This window comes from Vidua chalybeata, chromosome 15 (assembly GCF_026979565.1).
Source record: "Vidua chalybeata isolate OUT-0048 chromosome 15, bVidCha1 merged haplotype, whole genome shotgun sequence".
NCBI lineage: Eukaryota > Metazoa > Chordata > Aves > Passeriformes > Viduidae > Vidua > Vidua chalybeata.
Window position 1 is genome coordinate 14,947,745 of NC_071544.1, and position 27,057 is coordinate 14,974,801.

Sequence of the window (27,057 nt, forward strand, 5' to 3'; positions counted from 1 at the left end):
TGATGGAGCAACAACAGCGTCTTTGGAGCGCAGAGGGCATGGCCACGCACCTCCCGCCTCCAGCACAACACGATTCGGGGCCCTGGGAGCGCAGCGGGCAGGCGTCCGGCTGAGTCCGTGCCCCGGCGGGGAGGAGGAGGGCTGGCCGGGAGCCCAGACTGCTCAATGCTCACCACATCCGAGGAGAGGCTTTGGGGAGGGGGGGTAAGCGCAGGGTCAGGCCCTAGCAGCGGGCAGCAGCCCCCGCCCCAGCCCGGCGTCCTTGTCCTCTAGCGAATTGTGCGGCACAGCGCCCGCCAGCCTCAGTCCGCCTCCCGCTGCACCTCCGACGCGTCTGCCCGGCAGATCGGGCACGTGCGGTTTGCCTGTGGGCAACAAGAGACGGGGGCAAGTGAGCAGCGTCACTGGCAAGGCTGGAACCACATCCCAGGAGTGCCTTATCCAGCCCTGCACAGTGCTCGGCCCCAGCTCCCAGTGCGTGCAGGGCACTGAGGCCACCCAAAAGGCAGCACCCTATACCCACAGCATCCCAAGAAGCCACCCCACTCCCCAGAGCGGGCACAGGCAGTACCTTTAACCATTTGTCGACACACTTGGCGTGGAACTCGTGGTTGCAGGGCAGGACGCGGAGAAGCTGCCGGGCCTCAAAGTCGCTGAAGCACACAACGCACCTGGGGGAAGCAGCCATCAGTACAGCCCCACTGCCAGCCACGGCCCCCGACCCCCGTCAGGCCCCCCATGTGCACCCCGAGCTCACTCACAGGGTTTGCTCAGACTGGTGGCTCTCAGGGTTGAAGCGGTAGGACGGGAGGTGCTCGATGTCTGCTTTGGTGAGTCCCCGTGGCTTGGCCTCCCCCAGCCGCTCGGCCAAGTTCAGCAGTGCCTGGAGGGAGATGCAGAGGCCGGCTCAGCTCATCTCCTGTCCTGGCACAGCATCCCTCCAGGCTCCCCCCTCCCAGCAGAGCAATCAGCAAACCCCCAGCTCTCCCATCCCATCACCATGAGGAAGCCAAGCAGACGCACCTCATAATTCTCCATCTCCACATCATCCACGTCCAGGTCTAAGCTGATCGTGGGCCCCACGGCTGTTGGCGACACAGGAAGCATAGAACTGGGGGGGAAGGACAGGGCAGTCAGCATGGGGCCGTAAATCCCAACGTCCACCCTGGAACCCCCCAGGGGGTGCAGCCCCCTGTGCCAACACAGTGCCACTGTGGCCCCCATCCCCAGTGCCACCCCTCCACTACTCATCCTGGAATATCCCCACCAGTACTCACAGGAAATAGGGCAGGAAGCTCGGATAGTAGGGAGGAGGCGGTGGAGGGGGTGGCGGTGGGGGCAGCGCCTGTTGCAGCCGGTACCGCTGGGTGTTCAGCCGCCGGGGCATCATATGGGGGTATGGCTGCAGGGAGACATGGGGCACTCAGAGTTGTGCCAGCCCCACAGTGTTCCCAACCCCTCCCCAGGATGGGGACTCACCACGCCAAATGGCAGTTCTTGGTGCAGCGGATCGTGGGGGAGGTAATGCAGCGGCATGGAGGGCGACAGCGTGGGAGCGTGGTGAGACGGAGGGTATGTGAAGCCTGCGATGGGGTGCTGCTCCCCTCGCAGGTCCACGTCATTGTCTATCCTCTGCAGAGGCTGTGGGGAAAGAGTCAGGCTGGGAGAAGCGTCCCAAATTACACCTCCCCAATGCTATGAAGACAGAGGCACCCTGAGCACCCTGCCCACCACCCCCAGCTTAGACCCGCAGGGTTGCAGAAGGACAAGACCCCAGGGTGGTGGGTGCATCACGTCCCCAGTCTGTCCCTCCACCCCAACTCACCATACGTGGATGCTGGGCTTGGAGAGGTACAAACTGCCCCAGGGGGGCCATGTGGGGCGGCTGGTGGGGGGGCACCGGCGGCGGGGGTGGGTGCAGGATGTAATGGTCGCTGGAGATGATGGGGGGGAATGTCTGGTAGGAGACGGGAAGTTGTTGCATGGCACATGCCTGAATCAGCTGTGGGGAGAGATGGAGAGAAAAAGAAGGGTCAGACACCCCTGCCCCCTCCCCAGGGCCTCCAAAGGACCCTGTGCTCCCAGAAATTTTCACTACAGTGGGCTTGGGTACCCACACAACCTCTGGGCACTCACAGCCCAGGCTGTCCCCAGGCGTCCCCTGCTGTGACTCACCGGGGGTGGGAGGCAGCAGAGCGGGTAGTGCTGTCCGCTGAACATCACTGAGCATGCTGGGAGCTGCTGGGTGCTGCACCCAGGGATGTGCTGGCCAGCGTGGATGGGGAAGCCTTGCGTCGTTACGGTGGTAACCGTGTAGGAGAGAGGGACAGGTCCCTGGTGCACCTAAGGACAAGGTGCCGAGGGCACAGTCAGGGTACAGCCCTATCTGAGCTGTCCCTCTCCTGACAGGGTCACAGCAGGACGCTGGGCACTCAGCACTGGGACAAAACACCTGGCATGCCCATCCTGCTGGTGTGGCCAGAGGGACGGGCTGAGTGAGGGCTCAACTTGAGGGAGTTTTGAGCCATTCTTTCCTCCACACAGACAGGCTGACACAGCCTCCAACACATCACCATTACCATGGATTATGATAACAGTTGTCACATGAACAACCCTACAAGGGGACTGTCCCTAGCCCCTGGGAGGAGGGACCACCCTGGACATACCCAGAAGGCAGAGGGAACCTAAGATTTAAATCTCGGAGAACCAGAGCACCAGCAGGCTCAGGGCTGGGTGATCCCAGCAGCAAGTGGCCAGAGGGGACCCAAGGACATGTCACCACTCCAGACAACAGCCCGAGGAACACCACAGGATCACACTTAGGAGCGGGGTTGGGGCTGCAGCACCTACCTGGTCATGCAGATCCACCATGAATGGGTTCTGGTGGGGTGGGTGAGAGGCTGGGTGAAGCATTCGTGGCGGCGTGCTGGGAAGAGCGTAGGCGCGGGGCTCATCTACAGGGATGTGCGGCTGCTGGGGGAAGGCAGGGTGCACCTGGGGCTCATCCTGGCCCAGCAGGGTTGCCAGAGGTCGATCGCGTCGTCCCCACTGACGCCTGGCAGAGGGGCTGTGGGGCCACCGCAGAAGAGAAACAGAGCACGAGTGACCCCCCAGGCCAGAGGGGCACCACAGCCCCAGGCAGGATGGCTACAGGAGGATCAGTGCCAGCCCGGAGTGAGATGCTTAGGGCATTGTGCCAGGCCACATCAGGCTGGACAGCTCCAGAACCAGCTTCTCTGCTCACCCTTCAAGTGCCCTCTCGGTGTCCGCAGCATAAAAAGGACCCCTGTTCCCCAGGGACCCCTCATCTGGGCCAGGTGGATGTGCTTCCCTATCAATGCCCCCCAAGCCCCACTGGGAGCCGGTGCCTTGCCCCAGCAGAACCAGAGAACCGGCCCCACAACCCCGTGTGCCACAGGGGACGGGGCTCCGCACCACCCTGCAGCCCGTACCTTCGCCGGAGGTGGTCGGGGCTGCTGCAGGGTCCCCCCGAGAAACGGCGCTGGGCAAAAGGGGCAGAGGGCGGCCGCCTATTCACTGCCAGTTCCCATGGTCGCATTGGTGACGTCGGGAGGCGGATGGGCACACGGGACCTCAGGCTCCAGGCAGGGCAAGACACCAGCACCTTGAATTCTGCAAGAGGGACAGCGGGTCATGGCACTGTCCCGCCACCGCTCAGGCTGCTGCTCCATCCTCACAAGGATGGTGATGCTCATAGCTGGAGCTCATCCTGCTCCTCCGCCTTGAGCTGCACCCACCCCATCTCCTGAGCCTGGATATGGCCCTGAGAGGGGCTAGGAAGAGCCTGTCCCCAACTGCCTTGTTACTGTTCCTCCCCTTCACGGCCAGAGTCACCTCCCATGCACAACACAAAGAGAGAGAAAGACTTATTTTTGCACTTATTTTTGGCACAGAGGAAAGAAAGTGATGAAGAGCCCTGTGGCTGTGGCAGCATCCCAGCCTGCTCACCGGCCAACAGGGAGCCTGAGCATGGCATTGGAGAGTTTCCAGCAGATCCTTGATGCTGCTCTGGGGGGTGCTCTTTGTTACTGAGCTCCTGCACATCCTACTCTGGAGTGACACTGCTACCCCAGAGACCAGCACAGGGGCTGGTGGTGGCAGCAGGGCTCATGGCCCTTCTCTGTCAACTCCCTGCTGCAAACAGAGCACAGCCACACATCCCTACTGAGTAGGGGACAAGCATGGGCTGTGCTGAAGCCAGGGAGGCAGCTCTGCTCTCCCAGATGCTCCCCAAGGCAGTGGGACAGTGGGAACACTGCCCTGGCCCTGCCCCATCTCCCCTCCTACACCCAGCCTGACTGGTGTTCCTGCACCAGAGCTCCCAGGACACAGCTCAACCCCTCAGCCCCAATGAACCCTGACACTGCACAGAGGAGACATCTGCATTTGGGGCTGGGCTTCCCCAGGCTCTGCTTTCCCAGGTCCCAAAACAGCCTTCCTTGCCTCCATGTGTTTCCAAGATCCTCCCTGGGTACCCTTCCATTGCCCAGCTTCCTTCGGCCTCCACAGCATCAGGCAGCAGCCATGGCCTTGGCACCGCAGCCCACACGCCCCTAAATCCAGCTCACTGCAGGCTGGTGAGGTCCCCCCCAAAGCAGCTTCTTCAGCTCCACCTCCTCCTCAGTGCCCATGGCAAAGACACACCAGGGACAGGAAAGACACTCCGGGGACCTGGAGTCAAGGGAATGCTGCTCAACAGGGGGATCTCAGCCCAGCAGGGAGAAGCTGCAATGTCACTTTTGGGTAATGGCTATCAACAACCACTGGGACAAGTTCAGTGCCACACACAAGTCTCTTATTAACCTCATCTTCATTTCCACACTACTGTGGAAGCTGAAAGCAAATTTCTCTCTTTGTTTTGGTAGAAAAAAGGAAGAAGAAAAGCAAAAGCCACAGGCTGAGCCCTCCCAGAACCGGCCTGTGACTGTCACCAGGGAAGGGGGTGTGCCTGACCAGGAGGTTCCTTCCACAGGGAGTTTATTCTGCCCACCTTGAAGCTCTGCCCGGCTGCAATATGCCCCTAAGTGGGCTGGGAGCCAGAATGCAGCAACAATACAGCTTTAGCCCCACTCTAAAGAAGCCTCCCTGAGGTGTTACTGCTTCCAGGTCCACATCCTCACTCTTGGAGCACACGTGGTGCCAAGGCCCTGTGTGATCCAGCGGGCACCTTCCAGACCAGGCACCACAGCAATGGGCTTGGGGATGGGCAGCATGTCCGCAGAGGAACACTGAAGCCATACAGGGGCTCGCCTGTTCCTGGGACCTCCAGAGCAGAGGGCTGCCTGCGCTCCCGGAACCCCAGGATGGCATCCCGAGGCAGGACGGCACCCCTGACTTGGAGAACAGTGCTGGCCAGGCCCTCGTTCTGCCACAAGCTGCACCCGTAAGGTACCCACCCTCCTGTCCCAAGCGGGCACACCCGGCTCCCTCCGCACCCGTGGCTGGAAGCCAGTGGCCACTCCGAGCAGGGTGACCGAGCAGGGTGACCGTGACCCCGCGGAGGCCACCGCAGCTCCGAAACGAAGGAGATCACGGTCCCGCAGCCCCTCGGAAGGGCGGGGGGAGGCGGCTCCCGAGCCCCGCCGAGAACAAAGTTAGCAGCGCGCCAGCGCTCACGCCCGGTGCCATCTGCTCGGGCACAGCCGGGTTCCGGGGCTGCCGGCGGAGCCGCCCGCCCTGGGGGTCCTGCCACCCCGCTGCCACCCACCTCCGGCTCTGTCCCGGCACCCCGAGCTCTCCCGTAGCCCCTTCCCCGCCGTTCCCAGGCGGACGCCGCCAGCTCCCCCGGGAGCGGGGTCACCGCTGGCTCCGCCGCACCGGCAGCCCCTTCGGAAGGACGACCCCGACTCCCAACCCCACCCCCAGACCCGACCCAAAGCCGACCCTCGGTGTCCGGGACGGCGGCGCACGGCGGGGCGAGCAGCACAACCCGGAGCGCACCGACGGAGCGCCCCACCGTGCAGCACCCCGGGGAGGCACCGCGGCCACCGGCAGCCGGGAGCGCACCCCAGCCCGCGCCCCCCGCCGCGGAGCTCTGCCGGTGCCGGTGCGGATCTGTGGCTTTAAGAGCGGCCGCTCCGGGGCCATGTGCTCGGCGCCAAACAAAAGCAATAACAAAGGCGGCCGCCGGACCCCGCCGCCGCCGCCCGGGGCAGGTGCTGTCGGGGGTCCGGGGGCCGGCCCCCGCCCCCGCCCCGCTCCCGCCCCCCCCGGCCCGCACGTACCTGCACCGATAGCCTGGGCCGCCGCTCCGGTGCCGCTGCGGCGCCCCCGCCCCCTCCCTCCCGCCGCTCTTTGTTCGCCGACGCCGGGCCCGGGCCTGCCCCCCCCCCGCCGGCCCGCCGCCGGCCCTCCCCTCCCTCCCTCCCGCCCGCCTCCCGCCGGGCCGGCCCCCTCCCCGCCGCCGCTGTTTCCGGTGCCTCTTTGTTTTCCGCGGCGCGGGGCGGCCGCGGCGGGCCGGGGTGCGCGGGGGGGTGCCTGTCCCTTTAAGAACCGGCGGGACGCACCGGACCGAGTCACAGCGCTCGGGGGCACCGGGGGCGCGCGCGGCTGCCGCGGGGGGGGGACAGAGGGGGGCGGCCGGGGGCACCGGGGGGGGGGGGGGGCGGCGCGGCGCGCGCGCGTCCCACGTGACCAGGCGTGTCACGGTCCGCAGCCATCTTGGAGCGCGGGGCCGCCACGCGGGGCAGCGACCCCCGTCCCGAACCGCCGAGGTGGGCCCAGAACCGAGGGCACCGGGCATCCACTGCCCCTCTCAAGCGGCCTGCTGACGCTACCGGCCACCTCGCCCCGCTGGGACAGGCCTTAAGGCTGGTGGCACCGTACCTGCGGCTGTGTCCCCGCATCACTCCCGGGCCCCTGCTCGCCGGGCTGGCAGCTCCGTGGGCCCGCTGGGCCGCGGGGACGGCAGTCCCGTGTGCCCGGAAGTCGCCGTGCTTCTGTGCTGGTGGACAGAAAAACCCGCGGGCGGGGAAGCAGGGGCTCAGCTCCCCACCACCTTCCGCGCTCCGACGGGAGCACGGAGGAGCTACTCCCCTCCCGCTTAGGACATCGAACCCTTTGCCCGCACCGACAGCTCTCCCAGGGCATCTGTAGCCAGTTCAAACTTTTACGCACCAGAAAAGCCCCTTTTGCTTCAGAAAAGCCTCCTATTCTCTCACATTAATTAAGCAAGAAGCAGGAACTCCTCGGCCCATCTCCTGCACACCTGCAGCTCACCTGAGCGAGTCACCCGGCTGGTGGCTAACGAGTCACCCGGCTGGTGGCTAACGCTGAGAGCTGGATGCCGAGAGGCAGAGCCACCGGCTCCCCGGGAGTTGCACACCAAGAGGCCGAGCCACGGGCTCCCCGTGTGCCCCAGCAGCACCGCTCAGGCACCAGTCAAATCCCCGTGCTCAGAACAGCACATCGCAGCAGCTTCACTGAGCGCCAGATGCTGCATCAGAGCCAAATTTCCCCCGGTTACAACGCACACTTAGAAATTCCCAGGTAGGCGAGCGAGCCAGCCGGCAGCCCTGATGTAATGCCTATAAACCAGCCCTCCCCTGACAGCTGGGCTTTAAAGTGCTAACAACCAAAAGGGAGCTAATTAATTTGTAGCATCACCCCTTTCAAAGAAAACCTCAGACTGACGATTTAACAATTCAGTAGCTCACTGTTGCGATGAGCAGTCGGATTCAGCTTTGCCAGATTTCAGCCCTGTGCCCAGGTCCCTTCAGGGCCCTCTCAAGGCTCTCACCTCTTCACCCCGAATCCAGGCGTGCAGGAGGAACTACACCAGGCTCAAGGATCCTCCGGGACATACAGCATTCTGGGGCAAGATCCCTCTACCTCTGTAGCACCACGGCCAACTGCTTCTGTCCCCATGGTAGGGGACAGACAGGACAGGAAGGCAGCACAGCAAGGCAGACCTATGATGGTGTCAGAGCCACGCACTCAAGCAAGAACTCCAGCAGGAAGAGCCAAAGCATTGAATCAGCCCAAACCTGAACAACCACCCTCCAGGTCTGTTCCACTACAACCTCTTTGCTTCAGGAGCTGGGGACTACAGGGAAGCGAAGGAAAACAGCACTCTGTCCTTTGACCTTGCCATTGTTTGTAGGCAGAGGTAGCACTGCGCCTTCACAGGATTGCCAGGACACGGTCTGATCCTGGGCAGAGCACCGGCAGCAGGCAGAGGCCACAGATGGTGGATATCTGTGCAGACACTCCCTCCAGACCCGCTCCAGCATCACCAGCTTCCCCGTAGGCAGCAGCTATTGATGTCCTCAGGACGGCATCAGGAGAAGCCATCGATGGAACGCAGCTCACACGCTGCTCACGCTCCCTGCCCAGCCAGGCTGGATCAGCCACACTGCACATGGCTGTGCCCAGTGAGGACGGGGCACCACACATCCAGCCGCAGGATTAGATGTGTGTGTGTGGAAACAGCTCTGCCCACACTGTCTCAGGGACACAGCCATGCACACAGACTCCAACATCACACTGCTCCAAGTACAGAGCTCTGCCTGAAAAGCCATGTGAGGGGCCCAAAAGATGCTACAGCAAGGCTGGTAAGGCTGGTCAATGCTTCTGGGCCAGGACAAGGGATCCCAGTCCAGCCACAGAAACTTGTGACACGCCTGGGACAGCCCGTAAGCTTTAGATAGCTCTCTACGTGCAGGGGCTGCTCAGGCTGAACCTGGATGCTCTACAGCCGACAGGTGGCCCATCTTTTCCTTAAGGATAGCCAGGGGCCAGCAGGACGAAGTCTCCCTGAGCCCAGGCTCTTTAAGAGACCATCTGCTGCCACAGACATGCCACCTCCCTTGCCCCATATATAGGTCAGGTCTGATACAGGATTAGCCAGGGTGATCCAGTGGTGAGAGCACATCTCCCACTGAAGGCTTGGTCTGCCCTGTGCTCTCCTCAACACTCAGCGTGCCAATGCTTCACCTCCACATTCTCCTGGGCCTCTCACACAAGTCCAGGGAGAGAAAGAGGCCCAAGATCCTACTCTTTTCTCCCCAGAGCCTAGGAAAAAAGCGTGAAGAAACTGGCACCAAAAACACAGAAGCTCTCAGACTGCAGGGAAGGAGGAGCAGCAGGAGTGTCCCTACCCTATCCAAGGCCCAACACGAACACCAGAGGACATGGGACACCCCAGCATCAGCAGGGTGAAGTGCTTCTTCACAGTGGAGATGGGGGAGCAAGGAGCTCCCTCCCTGCTCCACACACCCGGTGGAACTGAGTTCACTGGCAGTGGAGGCAGGACGCCTCCGCCGTGATCACACGCCACCCACTCCCACCCCCGGGCTGACAGCACTCCCATCAAACGCCTCCAGCCATACACACGTGGAGGATGCTGACATGAGGAGCGAGTAGCTGCACAGGCAGCGGAACTGATAACGCCCAGTTTCCTGTCGATCTCTCCCACGTGGATTCTCTGATGTCTAATAGCATGGCTGAGCTGCACTGCAGAGGGAGAACTAGCAGCACCTTCTTCCCCAAGAGCCAGAGCCTGTAGCAAGCCAAGACCTCAGAGGCAGCATCCACACCTGACACCTACCCCAAGTGACACCATCCGGCAAGTTCAAAGCCAAGTGAACACAGATAAACAGTAAGCTTGCAACAAGCCATCCTTTCCTTAGGACAGGGTAAATAATCTGCAGAGATCTCCACCTTCCTTTATTTGCCCTAGAAACACCAGCACGACCTGAATAGCATGACCAGAAGGCTGCAGGTGCAGCAACTGGATCCAGCTTGGCCACCTCTGTAGTTCAGCAGCATCAAGGAATGGGCTGTGTCCTCCTCTCTCCTGGGTGGCCTCTTCTCCCCTGAACAGAAGCATGCTGAACTACACACACCTCTGTCTGCCCAGGCATCTTGCAGCAGCCACTTTCAACAGCTCAGTTACACATAGGTGGGAGGAAAAGAGCAAATGCCACTATGTCCATCCCCAACCTGCTGCCTGGCTAGCCTCCCTGGTCCTTCCTTTCCTTCCTACTATGAGACACTGCTCTTCAGGATTCTATACTCCTCTGCCCTTCACTTTTAGTTCACATTTCAGAAAGCCCTTTCCTAAACCAGACCCAGTCTCTCCTGGGACAGAGCCAGCACAGGGAGGAGGGATCACTCATCTTTCCCTTCTCCACACAGCATCCCTGAAGTCCCTAGCTCATCTGTCACCTCTCCACAAGCATCTCTCTGAGTCCAGCCTGCTGTCTACATGCTGTAGACAGTGTTAATGGCATGTGCCAAGTGAGTGGCCGAGGGCAGGAGGGGCCAGGCTCTAGACACCTTCCCCACTGCTCTCCACTGCGCTCAGTCAGAGCAGCTCCTGCAAAGGGATACAGGCAGAGCCAGGAGCTGGTGGATGTCAAAGAGCAGTTTCGTTACCACTCAGCAAAACGAAGCGTCTCTTGAAAGCGCTAGTGACAGTCAGGAAGTTGGGCTGGGTGGTTTGTTTTGCATTTTAAGAAGCCTGCAGGGACACCAACAACCTGCAACGATCATTTTCAGAGAGGAGCTCAAAGAAACTCATGATTTTCAGCAACCATTTACCCTCCTTTGTCCTTGATTAAAAATTTGCCAAGAGGCTGCATACAAGATGCACCAAAACAGGAAGTGACCACTACCCTAAGTGCAAAGGAGATTTGCTGCAATATGTCCCTGTACATCACTCAGAGAACCCCACACCAGTGCCTGAGGTTGGTTTTAAGAGCAAAAACATGACTTTCAAGCTGACAGCCCCCGCGCACAAAGCGCAACTGTGGTGACAAGAGAGCAGCCTGGGGCACAGGAGCTGCCTGACCTCTGCTACAGCTCTCAACGGCAGATTTTTATTGTTCACCAGTTTCCCAAAGCACAGGCATGGAGAGAAAACCAACTAAGACACTCAAAATGCAAACGCAGCTAGGGAGCTCCACCAGCACGGCAGGGAAAAGACAACCTGCCAGAGGGGACCGTGCCTCAGCACTGCCAGGCCTGGGGGAAGAAGGACCAGAACATGGGCCCTCCCTTCCCAGGGGCAACAGCGAGGGATGCCAGAGGCCTGGATCACCAAGACACAGGCTCTCACAGGCTGAGAGAAAGCAGCTCCTAACACATTGCAGGCCAGTCCTCTGCTCTGCACGGTTGAACTAAAAACCCTCATCCTGCTTTCCAGGGTAGCCAAGGAAGACCCAGAACTACAGTTCTGAAGCCAGTGAGAGCAGGTCTCCAGGGACCAGACTGCAGCTGGAAAATAATATTCCCAAGGCCTGCAACGAGCACTGCTTGTTGGGGACACTGCTCAACCTCATCCTCTGCCATGCACAGAGCAAAGTGTGGAGCCCTCCCAAACCACCCCACTCCAGAAAACCCATATATGCCACACTGGACATGGGACCCATGGTCTGCTTGTGCCCTCCAGGAAACAGCTCCTGCCCTGAAACACTGAGGATTTGCAGGTGCAAGGGTGGAGGAAAGGATAAGCACCATGGTGCAGCTCTGCTGCCCACAGAGTCAGCAGGCTCTCAGTCAGCAGCCAGCCAAGGCTGGCTTCTCCCAACACCCTTGTGAGCCGACAGCACAGATCCACACCGCTCCCCTCTGGAACTGACCTGTCTCAGGCAGCCACACAACATCCTCATGGAGCTCCATGACCGCGGGGCTCAAGGCTTGCCTCTCCCAAGTTCCTGCATCAATGTCAGAGGGCTCTGGGAGAGCTCCCCAACACCAGCAGCTTCCTTGGATGTTTTAGCAGCCTCTGGACACATCAGACTGGCACCCTACAGGCTGTGCCTGCAAGGTGGGTACACAAACCCCTTGGCCAACTAATTACCCACACACAGCAGGTGATAAACCATGTTTCTCCAGACTGATCCAAGCAGGGAGACAAGGGATCATGGGAAAATGTTGTGCCCCAGCTCCTCAATAAAGAGGTGAAAACCCCAAAAGCATCCAGAAGCCAGGCTTTTCTGCTGAAAACCAGCGCCGTGCCGCCTGCCACCACCACCTCCCGAGCCGTGCCCCGCGGCCGGCCTCACGTGACAGTGGAGTGGATGCACACAGGAGGAGTGGCTGTAGTGACAGCGTTACAGCTTGTGTCCAACACGCAGCTGAGCCCAGCAAATCCCAGCGCTCTGCAGCTCTCCTTTACAAACTCCACACACTGCGCAGGTACATGAGCGTCAGTGACAGCTCAGTGCCCACAGCCCCAGGAAAATGACACCTAGAGGGAGACAGCCCAGTGAGTACAGGGCTCCTGAACTCTCTGCTGTCCACTAGCACAAGGACCAGCCCACACCAAGCCCCAGGGACCAAGGACGGCTGTTCTTACACCAGCCCCAATTGCCCAGGGCCAGCCCCTCTGCTACTTCAGAACACGTACGCCCAGCAGGAAGCAGGGACACCCAGCAGGATAAGCAGGACTTCACCCCGTCTAACTCTGCTCCAAGTGACTTTACATCATTCCCCACTCTACCCTGGGTGGCAGGACTTGAGCAGTTCTGCAGACAACCTGGGAGAAAAGTGCTGTGAGCTAAAACCCAGCCCTTACCTGCCAGCTGTTATTTCATTCCTCTAACAGGTCCATAAACCAAGGATAATTAAATCTCTCCTAAACTCTCTTCCATTTAAAATAAAAATCTATAGTCCCTATTTCATTAGCTGGCTCTAGGTTTTACAGCTTGATCAATTCCCCTCACAGGGCCCTGGTCCTGGACAGGCAGATGTAAACACACAGCTTCCATGGTGTGGATCAATGGGATTTGCAAAGTCTCCTACCCCATTCCTTGTTCCTCACTCACCAAAGGGAGCCACACAGCCCAGCAGGTAGGGACAGTGTGTTTCACTGCTCAGGGGAACACCACTGCTATGCGTGGCTTCAGAGGTCAGAGTGTGCACCTGGCAAGAACAGAGGCAGCAGCGACACTCCCTCTCCAGTGAAGGGCCCCAAGAACGCAGCCATGACCCTAAAGGCAAAGCAGCCCAGCAAGCCAGCAGGGTGACATCTCCCTGTTTGCTCCACAGTGAAGAGGGACAAGGCTCAGCTCCCACAGCTGACAGCTGGAGTTAGAGCCCACCACAAGCACCAGCTGGGAACCAAGAGCAGCCGCCACCTCTCTGACCTCCCTGCACACAATGCGGAAGAGACTCGTCATTGAGACCCAGGCACACGGGCTCAGTGTTTCCCGCCCTCCCCAGCCCTCTGCTGCTGCCCTGCCACACAACACCTTCCCCCTGCCAGCCTGCCAGCCAGATGGCTCTTGCCACCCCTGCAAGCCTCTCCCTCCACGGCAGCAGGAGCTTCCAGTGCCTGGCAGCAGATGGAGGGACTACAGCAGCAGCCAGAGCTGCACCGAGAGCATCTAGGCAGAACCCACGGAGTGGACATCAGAGTGCTGGGCAGCCCTTGGCCAGCACCCAGGTGCCCCCCAGCACCTATCACATGATTTCCCTCTGTTCCAGGGGCATATCCCTTCCTCCCTCCCAGCTTTGCACAGCCAGAGCGCAGCAAGTTGCCACAGTCTGAGTCCCGTCAGTACCAGGACACACCATGGTGGCAGCCCCAGCTCCAGTGAGCTCTGCCCTGGCCACACAATGCCAGTAATGGACAGACCACACCACCAGGGCCCAAATCCTGATCTGTACTCGAACCAGCTGGAACTTGCCAGGGGATATCAGGACAGATTTCTCTCCACCACTTGGAGAATGCCTAGCTCCAAGCTAGGCTAGGGGAACAAAGCCTTGCTATCCCACCGAGACTCCTTGCATGGCTCTGTGCACGGAGGTAGCACTGGAACCTCCCAAACACACACAGGTGCCTCCTGCCTCACCTCCCATGCCAACACCTGCCCTGTCTCCACTGGAACCGTGTCACCATGTCCCATTGTGGGGGGGGGATGGAGGGGCCACATTTCATCTGCTAAACCTAACCCACTGCTCCACCCAGCCAGCCCCAGAGCAGACACCCAAAGGTGACAAACAAAGGCGCCCAGCAGGCACTCCGCATTAGCAGTATTTTTAGACACCACTATGGAGCCGGCCTTATTATTTTCATTGCAACGTGCATAATTACCCACCATGCACCGCAGTGACATCAGACGCAGCCGGCTCTCCTCCGACAGCTGCTCCTCCTCCCGGGGCTCCTGCCTGGCCCCGGGGACCCACCTGCCCCGCCGGGCTCTGCCCTGCGCATCTCCCCGGGGCACAAAACCCCACCTCGAGGGGGGCCTCGAGGTCCTGGGGCATCAGAGCCGACATGGGCGCAGGTGATAGAGGGACAGAGCAAGGCACTGGCACAGGACGGCGAGAAGGCAAGCGCAGGGATGATGTCTGGAGCGGCAGGCACACACAGCCAGTTGTGCTGGAGCACGGGGGCCGGTGCAGAGCTGGTGGACAAGGTACCAGCACAAAACAGAGCCACGCTCCTGGGAAGAGGGGTTGTCCCCAGATGGAGGAACAGCACCTACCTAGCCACAGAGCTCAACTCCTGCCCGGGAGAGCATCCCAGCTGCCTGCAACGTGGTCCCACACGTCCACCGTGGGACACACAGCCCACGCTGCCAGCACAGATCCTGCCGGGCCGGCGGCACGGCTTGTACCACTGCCACCACCCCCGGTGCCACTACCCCCACCCCGTCACCTCGGCCTCATTTGTTTCCTACCTCCTCTCCAGGGACAACTTTCCGAAGAGTTTCACCACTCCCCCTCCCGTCCCTTATCCCACGCCGGAGCTTGCCCCGAGCTGGCACAGTTTACCGGATCCGGGGAAACGGCGAACGGGACACCGCGAGGTGCCAAGTGGGACGAGGACACAGCCAGTCAGAAGCCCCTGACTGAAGCCAAACAACCAGGCTCAGCAGAAGCCCCTGACTCCCACCCGGCCGGGGTCGCGGGAGACCCCAAGGGGCTCCGGCCGGGGCAGGCTCGGAGAGCCCCCATGGGCAGCAGCGCTCCGGCTCCCTCCCCGCTGCCCCCCTGTCCCCGCGGGGCTCCCCCAGCAGCGGGGGCTCCTCCCACCGCCCTGCGGCTGCACCGGGCCTGGCTGCGCTTTGCGGCCGCTTCCCCGAGCCCCAATGCCCCGGCAGCCGCCACCTCCGCCCGCGCCGGCCATCCGCCCCCTCCGCGCACCGGGCCCGGCCGGGCCCGGCCGCCCCGCCGCACCGGGCCGCGCTCGCTCCTCCGCCCGCCGCACCGGGCCCCGCAGCCCTGCATCCGCCCCATCGCTCTGGGCCCTGCCCGCCGCCCTCCCCGTCCCGCTGCCCCGAGGCTGCCCTCCCCATTCCCCCAGCCCCGGGCCCTGCCCGCCGCCTCCCCCTGGTGCCCCGGCCCTGCCCCGCACAGCCCGGGCCTGCGGCCGCCGCCGCGCCCCGTACCTTCGGGAGGCGCGCCCCCGGCGCTCGGTGCCGTGCCCCGGCGCTGCCCGCCCCTCAGCCCGCTCGCATGGCGCGGCGGCCGGGCCCGCCGGGCTCCGTGTCCGTCCCGGTGCCGGTGCCAGTCCCGGTGCCGCTCCCGCTCCGGCCTCAGCCCCGCCTCATGGCGCCCCCGCGCCCGCCCGCCGATGGAACCGGCCGCGCCGCGCTGCCCCCCCTCCCCGCGCAGCACCGCCTCCCCCCCCCCCCCGCGCCGCGCCGATGGGCGCGCCCGCCGCCTCCTGCCGTAATGAGCCCAAGAACGGCGCCGCTAAACTGCACGGCGGAGCTCTTCGGCCGTAATGCTCCGAGTGGCAGCGCAGCGAGCACCGCCGGGACTGAGCTGGGGGAGATCACAGGAATTAGAGAATCACGGAATCAGTTAGGTTGGAAAAGATCTGAGATCATGCGGCCCAAACTATGACCCAACACCACCATGCCAACTAGACCATGGCACTAAGTGCCACATCCAGTCTTTCCTTAAACATCTCCAGGGACGGTGACCAGCACCTCCCTGGGCAGCCCATTCCAATGCCTGGCAAACCTTTCCGTGAAGAAATTCTTCCTGGTGTCCAACCTAAACCTTCACCGGTTGCTAGGGGGAAGAGGTCGACTCCCACCAGGCTACAACCTCCTTTCAGGAAGTTGTGGATGTCTCAGGACAGCCCTGGGAGGTGTGGAAGTGCCCCAGGACAGCAAGGAGCAGTTTGCAGAACAGTGTCCAGCACCAGTCCCAGGAACCTCAGGGGAGGCACCCCGGGGTAGCCCTGGGGGACTCTGAGGGTAACCCCAGGCAGCTCACGGGGTGTCTGTGAGGATGTCCTGGAGTAGCTTTTGCAGGAGCTGGGGTGGTCCTGGACCAGCTCAGGAGAGGTTTGCTAAGGGGTGGTCACAGTCTGTGCCCTGTAGCCCCTTCTCTGGGGGTTCTCTGGGTGTAGGGTGAGATGGGAACCTCAGAGCAGGCTGAGTGTCTGGGAAGACTCCAGAGTTTCTCCAGTATCCAGGCCCTGTGGGTTCCTCAGGGAATAAGGCCATGGATGCGGGGGTCCAGCAGGCTGCCATGCCCCCCCACCGCCACCTCCCAGCCCTTTTCTGCCTGAGCAGAGCTGGACAATCCACCCTTGTCCCTAGCGGGTCTGAAGTAGGTCAGGGAGGCTGAGCCAAGCTCCTGGGGAGGGGAGTGGGTGGCAGGGGGTGCAGAGGGCCCCAGGCACCCACCCCAGTGGCCACACCACAAGGTTGGTGCCCACCCCCTGTCCTGGTAGGACCCCAGTGTCCCCAGCCCAGGGGATGCAGGGCATTTCCCTAACCCCCCCCTTTGGTCTCCTTTGGGGGTTTGGGATCCCTCTGCCTCCCTGAAGGCTCCGCACCCCTTCTGGGAGCTGGGGTCCCATGGATGCAGGTTGGGGTGGCTGAATCCTGAGGGACAGCACCCAGTATGGACACCTGGGGACTTGGTTTTGGGGAGTGAGCCTGGAGCTGAGCTGCGTGGGAGCTGTGGGATGAGAACAAGGAATACGGAAGACGGGAGAGGGATTTCTCATCCCTTAATTGCAGTTAATGATTGATGAACATGTTTACTGCAGGAGGCAAAGGTCTGGCCGTGTCAAGATGCGAGTGCAGAGGCAGCATCCCCAGGGACACAGCCACAGGTAAGGGATGCCAGCCCCTATCCCGGCCCCCACGGGCACCTTGCTGCATGGAGGGGAGGTGGGGGTGCCTGTCAGCTGTGGAGCTGCCCACAGACCCTGGCACAAGGAGGAAGACACCGTGGTCATACCATGGGTTACTCTTGGACTCCAAGCACTGCTTGGAGAGGCCCTGTTGGGCACAAGCAGTGGAGCCTCCAGCCATGCCCAGGACAGGCTCCTGGGGTCCCCCAGGCACACCTAAAGTCTCCTGAACCTGGAGGTCAACCCTGTCATTGCATGCCACGTCCTCAGGGAGCCCATGCCCAGGAGTGCAGCGTGGAGCCTGGTGTTTGCTCGCCAGCCCAGCTCAGCAGAGGGGACTGTCCCCAGCAGCACCTCTCCTGCCCGGGTGGCTGCTCCCCAGGAGGGATCTGGGGGGCAGGCCTCAGTCTCTCAAGTGCTTGTTCCCTGGTGTGTGCCCACAGGCATCCTGGCAGGATGGCATGGCGCTCTTTGGTGCTGCTCCCCTTCCTCCTGGCAGCAGGTAAGGACTCCTCTTGGAGATCTGGCATGGGCGGGTGGGAGGTGCTGGAGCTGCTTTCAACCCCCAATACTCTTTCTCCATTCCCTGAGGGAAGCTGCAACCCCAAAACAGCTGCCTGCCCCACTGGAGATCCAGGGCAGGCCAGGGCTGGACAGTGGGGAAAGCGTGGGGGCTGCAGCTGGAAGAGAAGCGTGGTCTGGAGGTGTGGGATGAGCACAAGGGTGAGAGGGCTGGGGGTTCCCCTGCCTGCCGTGGAGACCCAAACCACAGCTGGGAGCTGGGGCTGGAACTGAGGAGGTGCTGCCAGGCGTGGGTCTGCCAGCAGAGCCCAGCACAGGGATGGTGCTTGGCTCCTCTTCCCTGTAGTTTCAGGAAACACAGTCCCCATCATCAACGTGACCATCTTCTACGTGCCTGAGGACCTGGAGCTGGGTGAGTAGGGCGGTCTCGAGAAGGGCCTGGGGTGTCAGAGGAGTCACTGGGGGGTGCTCAGGCAGGGGCTGACTCTGCCTGTGCCCCCAGGCCAGTTTGCTTTCCAGCTGGAGGCTTATGACCTTGACAACGACCCTCTCACCTACCAAATCGGAGGGACAGACGCCTACTACTTCTCTGTTGACTCCAAATCAGGCAGAGTGACACTGAGGAACTCCCTGGACCGTGAGGTGAGGGCAGAGGATGGGGTCAGATGTCCCTGCCTGAGTGGGAGTCTGGGGGTATGGGGATGGAGGGCAGAGCCTGTGGGTCACTCCCTGGCCCCAGAACCCAGCTCCTGCAGGGCAAGTTGTCCTCACAGAGGTTGGGGCTCAGCCATCCAAGGATTGAGCTTCACATTGGCCCTGACCAAGTCCTGCCTTGTGTCCCCGCAGCTCCAGGCCAGGCTCACCATCATCGCCAGAGTGTCGGATGGTGTAAATAATGAGGTGAGTGCTGGGGCAGGGGCTGGGTGGCTGCAGGGGGAAAGGAGCCCCCATGGACAAGGCTCAGTGGGAAGGCAGTTGGAAGCAGGTGGGTGATGCTGGCTGGCTAGCCAGGGTGGGCATGGGATGCCAGAACTGCATCCAGCTCTGCTGGCCACCGTCTTCCACACACCCATCCTTGTGCCCTCTCTGACACTTGGTAGGTCTCCAAAAAAATCACCATCATCGTGGAGGACCGCAATGACAACGCCCCAGTCTTCCAATTCCTGCCATATCATGCCATCATCGCTGAGGTACCTTTCTGGGACCTCCCAGCCCCCACGGGCAGCAGGGCAGGGGTGCTGGGTGGCTCCTGTGGCATGGGTGTGCCAGGAGTGGGACAACAACAGGCTGGGAACAGTGTGACCCCACACCTGGGTGTGTGGTGACAGTGTGCCTGGGCGTGGGGTTGTCCATGGTGCAGCCAGCACCTGGGAGCACTCTGTCACCAGGGCAATTCCCGCTGGGAGCCTCTGTGTCACCCTGAGACGCTGGAATGTGACTGGGACTCTGCCCTTGCAATGAGTTCAGGGTGTGCCCAAGCTACCTGTCAGCCCGTGACATTGGATCAAGGTGTAGATGGGGCATGGGGCTGAGTCCGACCCCCATCCAGCAACTCCAGGGCTGGGATGTAGCCTCTGCTCCCAAGGGACCCCAGGGAGGGTAGCGAGGGGGTCCAGCCTCTGCCCGGCCTGAGCAAGGGCAGCAGCTCGTGCCTGTGTGTCCCTGACACTGGGCAGTGCCTGCAGCCCTGCAGGGCCAGAACATGCCAGGGCAGGGCTGGCAGGCTCCAGGCCCAGCATCACCCCCCTGCTCTTCCACCACCACCCCCCTGTGTGGCCAGAACACGAGCGTGCACAGCATCATCTACACCGTGTTTGCCAACGACAGTGACACCGGGAACGCCTCCAAAGTCAGCTACGGCATCGAGGAGGTGAGCACAGAGCACTGTGGAGTGGGTCACACCATACCCAAACCCACCCCTGGGCCACCCCTGTGGTGCTGAGGTGCTGGGGGACACGGCCAGGGCAGACCCATATCTCTGGGGGTGCAGGGAGGTTTTGGGCAATGGGTGCAAGGTGCGGAACAGTTTCAGGCCAGGGATGAGCCAGGTGGTTGGGGGTCCCCATGGATCAAGCCTGGCAGAAGGATGGGGACAGAGCCCCCATCTCTGCTGGGACACCTCTGCTCCCTGCCTTGGTGACACAGGCTGATGTCCCCTGCTCAGGTGATCCCAGACAACACGAACAATCTCCAGCTCTTCTACATCCTGACCAATGGGAGTGTGGTGCTCAATGGTTCCCTGGACTATGCCAAGAACACTTTCTACCAGATCAAGATCCTCGCCCAGGTGGGGCCCATCCAGGCTGGGGCTGCAGGGCTGCCAGGGAAGGGGGCTGTGTGACTGACAGGTGCTCTGCTCCTCAGGATGGCGGGGGATTGCTGCACAACAATTGGACCATCCAGAAGAGCTTTACTTACCTGTCCCTGACCATTAAGGACATGCCCAACCTGGACCCACGGTTCCTCAATGAGCCCTACTCGGGCTCTGTGCCTGAGAATTGCGACCTGGTCAGGAGCCTGCCTGCCCCAGTGTCGTGTCCCTGCCCCTGTCCCTGCCCCTCAGGTGTCTGGGCCACCAGGTCTGTGGGCAGCTGGAGATGTCATAGGTCCTTCCCTGATGGCCATGTCCCCACAGGGCACCATTGTGCTGACTGTCACCGCCATGGACCAAGACACAGGGGTGAATGATAAAATCTCCTACATCATCACCAGTGAGTGATGGGGCAGAATGGGTCAGGAAGGGGATGACACAGTGGGATGAGCAGGAGGGGTGCTCAGGCAGCAAGGGGTACCCTGGAAACTGGTTCTGGGCAACCAGGCTCTGCTAGCCTGACCTGCTGGCAGAGAGAGGGCCAGGCCTGCCTTTCCCAGTGGCTACCTCTGGCTCCTGCTGTCCCCTTGTCCTAGATGCCAGTGTTCCTTTTGTTATCAATAATACAACGGGCACCATCACTGTGAGTGAGCCCCTGGACCGTGAGCAGCTGCCAAGTGAGGAAGTGCTGCTGGAAGTCACGGTGCGTAGGAGATAGCAAGGGGAACCCCATCCTCTTCCTCTCCCTGGGCCCCTCCAACCTGCTCTCTCCCCCTCCCCAGGCACGTGAGGAGCACCTGGATATCCACGGCAAGGTGGCCCAGACCAGCACCCTGGTGACAGTCTTGGTGACTGATGTCAATGACAACAAGCCCCAGTTCTACAACTGCTCCCTGTCCAGCTGCAACTTCTCCGCCAGTGCTCAGAACCACTTCACGGGCAACATCATAGAGCACTCCTCCACCAGACTGCCTGTGTCCAACCTCAACATTGTTGCCTATGACCCAGACAAGGTAGGAGCCTGTCCATGGATCTGGGTTGTGGTGCCTGTGTCTGTCCTCGCTGCACCACTCACCCTTGCTCTTGTCCCTCCCTGGCAGGGCATCAACAGCAATTTTGAGCTGAGCCTGCAGGGTCCGAATGCCAACGCCTTCACTGTGTTCCCCACAACGATTGTGGGTGCAGGGGAAGTCCAGATCCTGGTGCAAAACTCATCCTTAGTGGACTACGAGATAAGCCATGTCATGGTGGTGCAGGTGGGACTTGTAGGGCTGGCCTGCTCTGTGGAGGCAGTTCCTGCTCCCTGCATCCATTGGGGCACAGTGGGGACACGGCCCTTGGCTTGCAGAGTTCAGGAGCTAAAGCAGAGCAGGGCTCTGCCCTGGCAGTTTGTTTGGTGCAGAGGAACTGGGCTGGAGTGTGACAGGTCTCTCTAATGTTTAGGGACTCGTGTGAGACACGGTCCCTTTTCAATCCTGCAGGTCATTGCTAATGACACGGGGAACCCTACAGACTGCTGCTCCACAGCCACCGTGACCATTGACCTCATCGACAGCAACGACCACATCCCTGAGTTCCCCCAGAGCACCTACACCCTGAGTGTGATGGAGAACAGCCCCGATGGCACCGTCATCTCCCCAAACATCACGGTCAGGCACTGAGCAGGGAGTGGGCACACCTAATATCCCCAAGCAGTGCACTGGGCACACCTAGCACTTCTAATTCAGCTTGTGCTGAGGGCGCTGATCGCTCCATACACAGAGGAAGGAGTCAGGGCTAGTGGGTACTCAAGGGTGGGACCCCTTGCCTATGAGGGCCACATTTTTGGGGTGTTCACTGCCAACAGCCACTGCTCCAGACTCATCACTGCTCTGAGGGCTGAAACAAATTAACCAGATGGTTCCTTCTGTCTTTTAGGCCTATGATCCAGACAGCGGTGTCCTGGGCCAGATCACCTACCAGCTGCTCCCGGAGACCATGTACGTAAGGACAGAGCCAGCCACAAGCAGGGCATCATCCTGGAGAGTGGGCTCCAGGCCTGAAGGCTCTGTGTATGCCACAGCCGTAACATCTTCACGGTGAACGCCACAACCGGGGCACTGCTGGTGCACAACGGGAGCTTGCTGGACCGGGAGACTCGCTCCATCTACTATGCCAACCTCCAGGCCAAGGATGGGGGCAACCTGGTGGGCACTACCGTGCTGGAGATCACCGTGCTGGATGCCAATGACATGGTGCCCGTCGTCATTGGCTCCTACTTCATCTCGGTGGAAGAGGGGCAGAACGTTAGTACACAGATCCAGGTATGTACCAACAGAGGTGGGGGGCTTGACAGGGCTGTCAGAGGGGAGGGACTGTCCCCAAGGTGCCCGGCAGCCCTGTTCCAAATGCTGACCTTTTCAGGCCATCGACAATGACGAGCCTGACAGCCTCAACAGCAAATTGGGCTTCATGATCTTGCCAGGACTGTTCAGCGACAACTTTACCATCAACGGAGACACAGGTGAGATGCACAGCAAGGAGCCACTGGACCGCGAAGCCTTGGAAGATGAGCGTGGACAGATGGTGGTGACAGTGATGGTGTATGACCACGGCAAGCCACCGCTGAACACCACGGTGAACGTCACCATCACCGTGGGGGTGAGCCCTGGGCACAAGCAGGGACATGCTGGGGCAGGCTGGGGCTTGGAACTGGGATGGATGGGCCGGGCGGGGCTGTGGAATCCCTGGCTGTGGCAGAGGTGCGTGTCTCCAGGCTTTCTGTGGGGGCAGAGTGAATAGTTGATGCAGGGAGGCAGGAGAGGGCTTGTGTAGCTCCTGCCTGTGGGCAGGCAGGTGCCCACACTCCTGTCCCCAGCTGGCTGTGGAGAATCCTTTTTCCTGGAAGGGCTACAGCCATGGGCTTTGTCTTCTGCAGGACCTGAATGACAACATTCCCGTGTTCCTTAACCAGTCCTATGAGTTCTCAGTCTTTGAAGACTCTCCAGGTAGAAGTTGCATGGCCAGGTTTGTGGGACCAGCAGTGGCCCTGAGTCAGTGCCCACTGCCCACTCAGTGTCTGTCTCCACCTGCAGGGTCCTTTGTGGGTGAGGTGAAGGCCACAGATGCCGACCGGACAGAGATCAATTCCCGCATTTCATTCCGACTTGAGAGAGGCAGTGGCTCCAGCAACTTCTTAATCCGCTCAACCCGCCTGGGGCCGGGGAACTACAGTGGGCAGCTGTCCGTAGACCCTGAGACGTCCCTGGACTATGACACGCTGCAGCAGAAGTTCTTCACCCTGACAGTACTGGCAGAGAACACGGCTGCAGACAACGCAGGGGACAAGGCCAATGTCACAGTGATAGTCCACATCCTCGATGTCAATGATGAGTCCCCCACCATCCTGCCAGGCTCACTGCAGGACGCGTCGGTGGCTGAGAACGGGACGCAGCAGGGTCTGATCCACACGCTGAATGCCTTCGACCCTGACACCAACCACTCGCTGGTCTTCGAGGAGCTGGCAGTCGCCTGCTTCAAGGGGGACAGCAGTGCTGAGGACGTGTGCTGGGACTGGTTCGTGCTGGCACCCAATGGCTCAGTGCTGGTGAACAGCTCGGACATCGACTACGAGGTGTGTGACAGGGTCCTGCTCACGCTGAGGGTGGAGGACCTGTACACTGAGAAAGGCAACCGCTACAGCCAGAACGGTATGGCCCCACTGCCCACTCCTTCCACCACCACCGGGCATGGCAGGTGCTGGGACCTGCCTCTCCCACCTCCCACGAGAAGCTGTGGGCAGCGGGGCGGGAGCTGGGTGGTTTGGCTACAGAGGGAAGGTGTCCCCAGTTCTTTTGACCTTTTGGGAGGACAGAGCTCCCACAGGAAGCAGAGGATGGTGCTGCAGGGCTGCTCTGTTGGTGATCAGAGCTCTGCTTTTGGGACATTTGCAGAAACCCTGAGGATCATCATTATTGATGTGAATGACAACGTGCCAGTCTTCGAGGCCATCTCAGAGACTTTTGGTGAGCAGCTGGGGTTGGCACATCATGTGGGCTCCTCGCTGCACCCACACATGCCCTGCCACATTCACCAGCAGCAAGGATCTTCCCCAAGCCCGGGGCAGAGCTGAGCAGTGCGGGGGCCAGGCTGGGGTTACTCAGTGCTTTCCATGAAGGCTATGGGGCCAAGGGCAGCAGTGGGTGCTTGGAACCCTGGGGCTGTGAGGGCGTGGGGTCTGCAGCGAGTCTGGCTGCTCACCAGCATGACTGCACCATCCATCTGTCTGTTCCTGGCAGTGGTTGTCCCCGAAATCTCTCCTGTGGAACTGCAAGTGGCTACTGTGAAGGTGAGGAGCTGCCTACCTGTATCTGTCAGTCCGTGGAGCCTTGTTCACTTGTCCCCACCATGGACAGGCCAGGGCCATTCCCACCCATGCTCCTGCCATGCCTATCCCTGCAGGCCACAGATGCTGACTCAGGGCTGGGGGGAACCATCACCTTCTCCATTGTCAGTGTGGTGCTTGTGGAGGACAACGGGGTCAGTCGGCCCTTCGAGAACCTCTTCGGGGTGTCCACAACACCTGACAAGGGCGCCTACATCGGGAGTATCCGGTGAGGCCATGGGTCTGGGTCGGGGTGGGAGGAATGCAGCTCAGCTCCTGCCTGTTGCAGGGCCAGCACGGGCTGGAAAGGGGACAAAACCTTTCTGGAGTCCTGCCTGGGGATGGAGGGAGCATGGAGCCTGAGGGATGGCAGGGGACATCCTGTGCGGTGCAGTGGGATCACTTGATGTCCCTGTCCTCACAGAGTGGCCAGCAACCTTGATGAATCACTGAAGGGGCAGTACAAGGTGACGGTGGAGGCTGAGGATGGTGAGGAACCGGTGCACAGAGCACAGACCGTGCTGAGTGTGAGTGTCACCCCCAACCCCCGGCCCAGGACACCACACGCCCGGCCCAGCTCCGCTCACCCCTGGTCCCCCCACACAGATCTTCACGGTGGATCAGAGCTACCGCGTTCGGCTCCAGTTCGTGACAACGGTGGAAGAAGTCCAGAGTAACTCCGAAAATATTAAATTGTAAGGGGTGCTGGGCCGGGGCTGGGGGTGCACGGCTGGACCCACCAAGTGTGTCTCTCAGCTTCATGGACTGTGAACGGGGTGGGCCAGACAGGTCCCCACCAGAGGAGAGGGCTTCAGGAGGTCCATCTGCTTCCTGTGCCCATGAGCAGAGCAGCAGGATGTCCAGCCCAGCTTCCCCCCTCTCTCTTGTTCCTAGGGCCCTGACCACCGTGACCAAGGCAGCAGTCTACGTGGTGGCCATCCGAAGCATAGAGGACACCCGTGACACCCAGTGAGTGGTGGTGGGGGACATGGTGGTGGCATCAGGGGTGTCACCGTGGGGCGGGGCATCATGCCCTGCGCCCCAGCACCACACTCCCCCCATCTCTGTGATTCTGCAGCGTGGATGCCAAGTCAGTGATGGAGGCCTACTTCGTGTACAGCAATGGCACTGCCCTGGATGTCAATGACCTGAGCATGTGAGTGCTGGGGTTGTGCACAATCACTGCCACGTGCTGGAACCAGCCCAGCTGCTCACACCTCCTCTTTCCTTGGCAGACTCATACAGTCCGATCCGGTGGGCTTGGCTGAGCTGGTGAAACTGGGCCTGGCTGTCATTGTGAGTGGGGCCAGGCAAAGGGCATGGGGAGAGGCTAACAACCCCTTTGGGGCTGGCTGGGGGGTTCCACTGGCTGGAACTGTGCCCTCACCCCTGCTCTGTGCCAGGGCCCCGGGGAGGTGACAAAGCCCACCAAGGAGGTGGAGCTGATTGGCATTATCGCAGGACTGGCAGCATTCCTGCTCATCTTCATACTCATCATGACCCTGGTTTTGGTACTCACCACCAGGAGGTATTTCACTGCCCGCACCCCCCTGCCCCCCATCTACCACCCCCCACTGCCCCCATCCTCACCAGCACCCCCAGACCCATCCCTATCCTCCAACCCGCTTCTGCCCACCCCATCCCACAGCCCAGCTCCCCCCTGCCCCTCTCACCCACCCCACCCCTGGGCTTTGCAGCTACAAGAGGAAGCTGAGTGCCATGAAGGCTCTGAAGGCGGCCACAACATTCAACCCTGCAACAGCACAGCAGGGAGCTGGCATCCCTGGGACCAACCAGTACAACGCTGAAGGGTGAGTGGGGGGCTCCCTGCAGCAGGTGGGGAGAGAGCAGGTTTGTCCCCACATCCAGGGGCTGCAGTGCCCCAAGGGGCAGCACTTACCTGCCACCCATCCCTGACCAGGGCCAACCCCATGCTGAACCACCCACTGGATCCCTCTCACGACCTGGGCTTCCACGAGGACTCCATCTCTGTGACCAGGTGAGCTCTATGGGGAGGTCCCAAAGGCCACAGGCTGTCACCTCATGCCTCACTTCTCCAGTGCCTGGGTCCTTTTTTACCTCCCACCCTCCATTCTCCACAGCACTAATTCCCTGGATGAAAATACAGTAAATGCACCAGCAGATGACAACTTTGAGGTTGAGGTAAGTGTGCAAAGAGCTGCCAGTGCTTGGCAGCTGGGAGTCCTGACAGAGCACCCTGCATCTTCTTCTCTCTGCTGTGGTCCCCAGGGCCTCACGGACCCCTTGTGTCCTTTACTCTGCATCCCTCAACAGCCCTCAGCTCCTGGGAAGGACGAGTGTCCCTTCCCTACATCTCTGTCCCCATCCCTCCTGACCACACTTTCCTCCTGCAGCAGCTCAAAATGCAGCCAACAGACCCCACGGACAAGGAGGTGCTGGTGGCTGCCCTGAACCTGAAGGAGCCCACCAAAACAGCATACCTCAACACTACCTTCACCACCACGGACTTGTGAGCGGGCTCACAGGGTGCAGCGGGGCCAGAGCAGGACTCAGGCAGCTGCTTCAGTGTTGATATGTTCAGTGTCTGGCAATAAAACTGTTCCACGGGGGTCACAGTGTCCTGTGGTCATCAGCCCAACTGCCTGAGGGGCTCAGTCAGCTTGGCGTCATCTCTCCCAGCATGAAGTGCTGGTTTTGGGCCAGCTGGTGCCAGAGGGGAGGTGCTACTGTGTGGCTCAGCCGGGCTTCTTGTCCCCAGGACCCTCTCTGCCCCGGGGGAGGGAGGTGCAGGCAGCCCCTCGAAGAGGT

General features: G+C 61.0%; 3 protein-coding genes across 12 annotated transcripts; 2 read left to right on the top strand and 1 right to left on the bottom strand.

Annotated features, from left to right (window-relative positions):
* RNF44 (ring finger protein 44) lies at positions 1 to 15,512 on the bottom strand. 9 transcript variants are annotated; one of them, XM_053956563.1, is made up of 11 exons: positions 15,363 to 15,512; positions 3,453 to 3,633; positions 2,851 to 3,067; positions 2,176 to 2,343; positions 1,826 to 2,002; positions 1,480 to 1,641; positions 1,278 to 1,402; positions 1,024 to 1,111; positions 762 to 883; positions 572 to 671; positions 1 to 365 (listed from the first exon to the last, which is right to left on the bottom strand). In XM_053956563.1, exons 2-11 carry the CDS (start codon positions 3,557 to 3,559, stop codon positions 303 to 305), a joined length of 1,329 nt encoding a protein of 442 aa, XP_053812538.1. In that variant the 5' UTR covers positions 3,560 to 3,633; positions 15,363 to 15,512; the 3' UTR covers positions 1 to 302. The 9 variants fall into 9 exon arrangements, with proteins under 9 accessions (XP_053812538.1, XP_053812539.1, XP_053812532.1 ...); XM_053956564.1 differs by lacking the exon at positions 15,363 to 15,512 and adding an exon at positions 14,746 to 14,795; XM_053956557.1 differs by lacking the exon at positions 15,363 to 15,512 and adding an exon at positions 14,652 to 14,734.
* On the top strand, positions 5,325 to 15,649 carry LOC128795870 (basic proline-rich protein-like). Its single transcript, XM_053956951.1, has 4 exons — positions 5,325 to 5,404; positions 5,503 to 6,241; positions 14,112 to 14,300; positions 14,663 to 15,649. The coding sequence occupies exons 1-4, from the start codon at positions 5,325 to 5,327 to the stop codon at positions 15,647 to 15,649; spliced, it is 1,995 nt and encodes a 664-aa protein (XP_053812926.1).
* On the top strand, positions 15,613 to 26,850 carry CDHR2 (cadherin related family member 2). Of its 2 annotated transcripts, none has more exons than XM_053956616.1 (33): positions 15,613 to 15,779; positions 16,985 to 17,050; positions 17,515 to 17,573; positions 17,940 to 18,005; positions 18,096 to 18,235; positions 18,440 to 18,493; positions 18,694 to 18,783; positions 19,374 to 19,463; positions 19,758 to 19,880; positions 19,958 to 20,101; positions 20,229 to 20,304; positions 20,501 to 20,607; positions 20,687 to 20,917; positions 21,005 to 21,160; positions 21,386 to 21,553; positions 21,822 to 21,883; positions 21,967 to 22,207; positions 22,308 to 22,544; positions 22,822 to 22,891; positions 22,979 to 23,593; positions 23,837 to 23,908; positions 24,182 to 24,231; positions 24,345 to 24,496; positions 24,692 to 24,794; positions 24,874 to 24,962; positions 25,162 to 25,236; positions 25,346 to 25,423; positions 25,503 to 25,563; positions 25,671 to 25,795; positions 25,965 to 26,078; positions 26,189 to 26,266; positions 26,370 to 26,430; positions 26,643 to 26,850. In XM_053956616.1, exons 1-33 carry the CDS (start codon positions 15,649 to 15,651, stop codon positions 26,760 to 26,762), a joined length of 4,104 nt encoding a protein of 1,367 aa, XP_053812591.1. In that variant the 5' UTR covers positions 15,613 to 15,648; the 3' UTR covers positions 26,763 to 26,850. The 2 variants fall into 2 exon arrangements, with proteins under 2 accessions (XP_053812591.1, XP_053812592.1); XM_053956617.1 differs by having other exon boundaries at positions 15,699 to 15,784.
* The last annotated feature ends 207 nt before the right edge of the window (positions 26,851 to 27,057 follow it).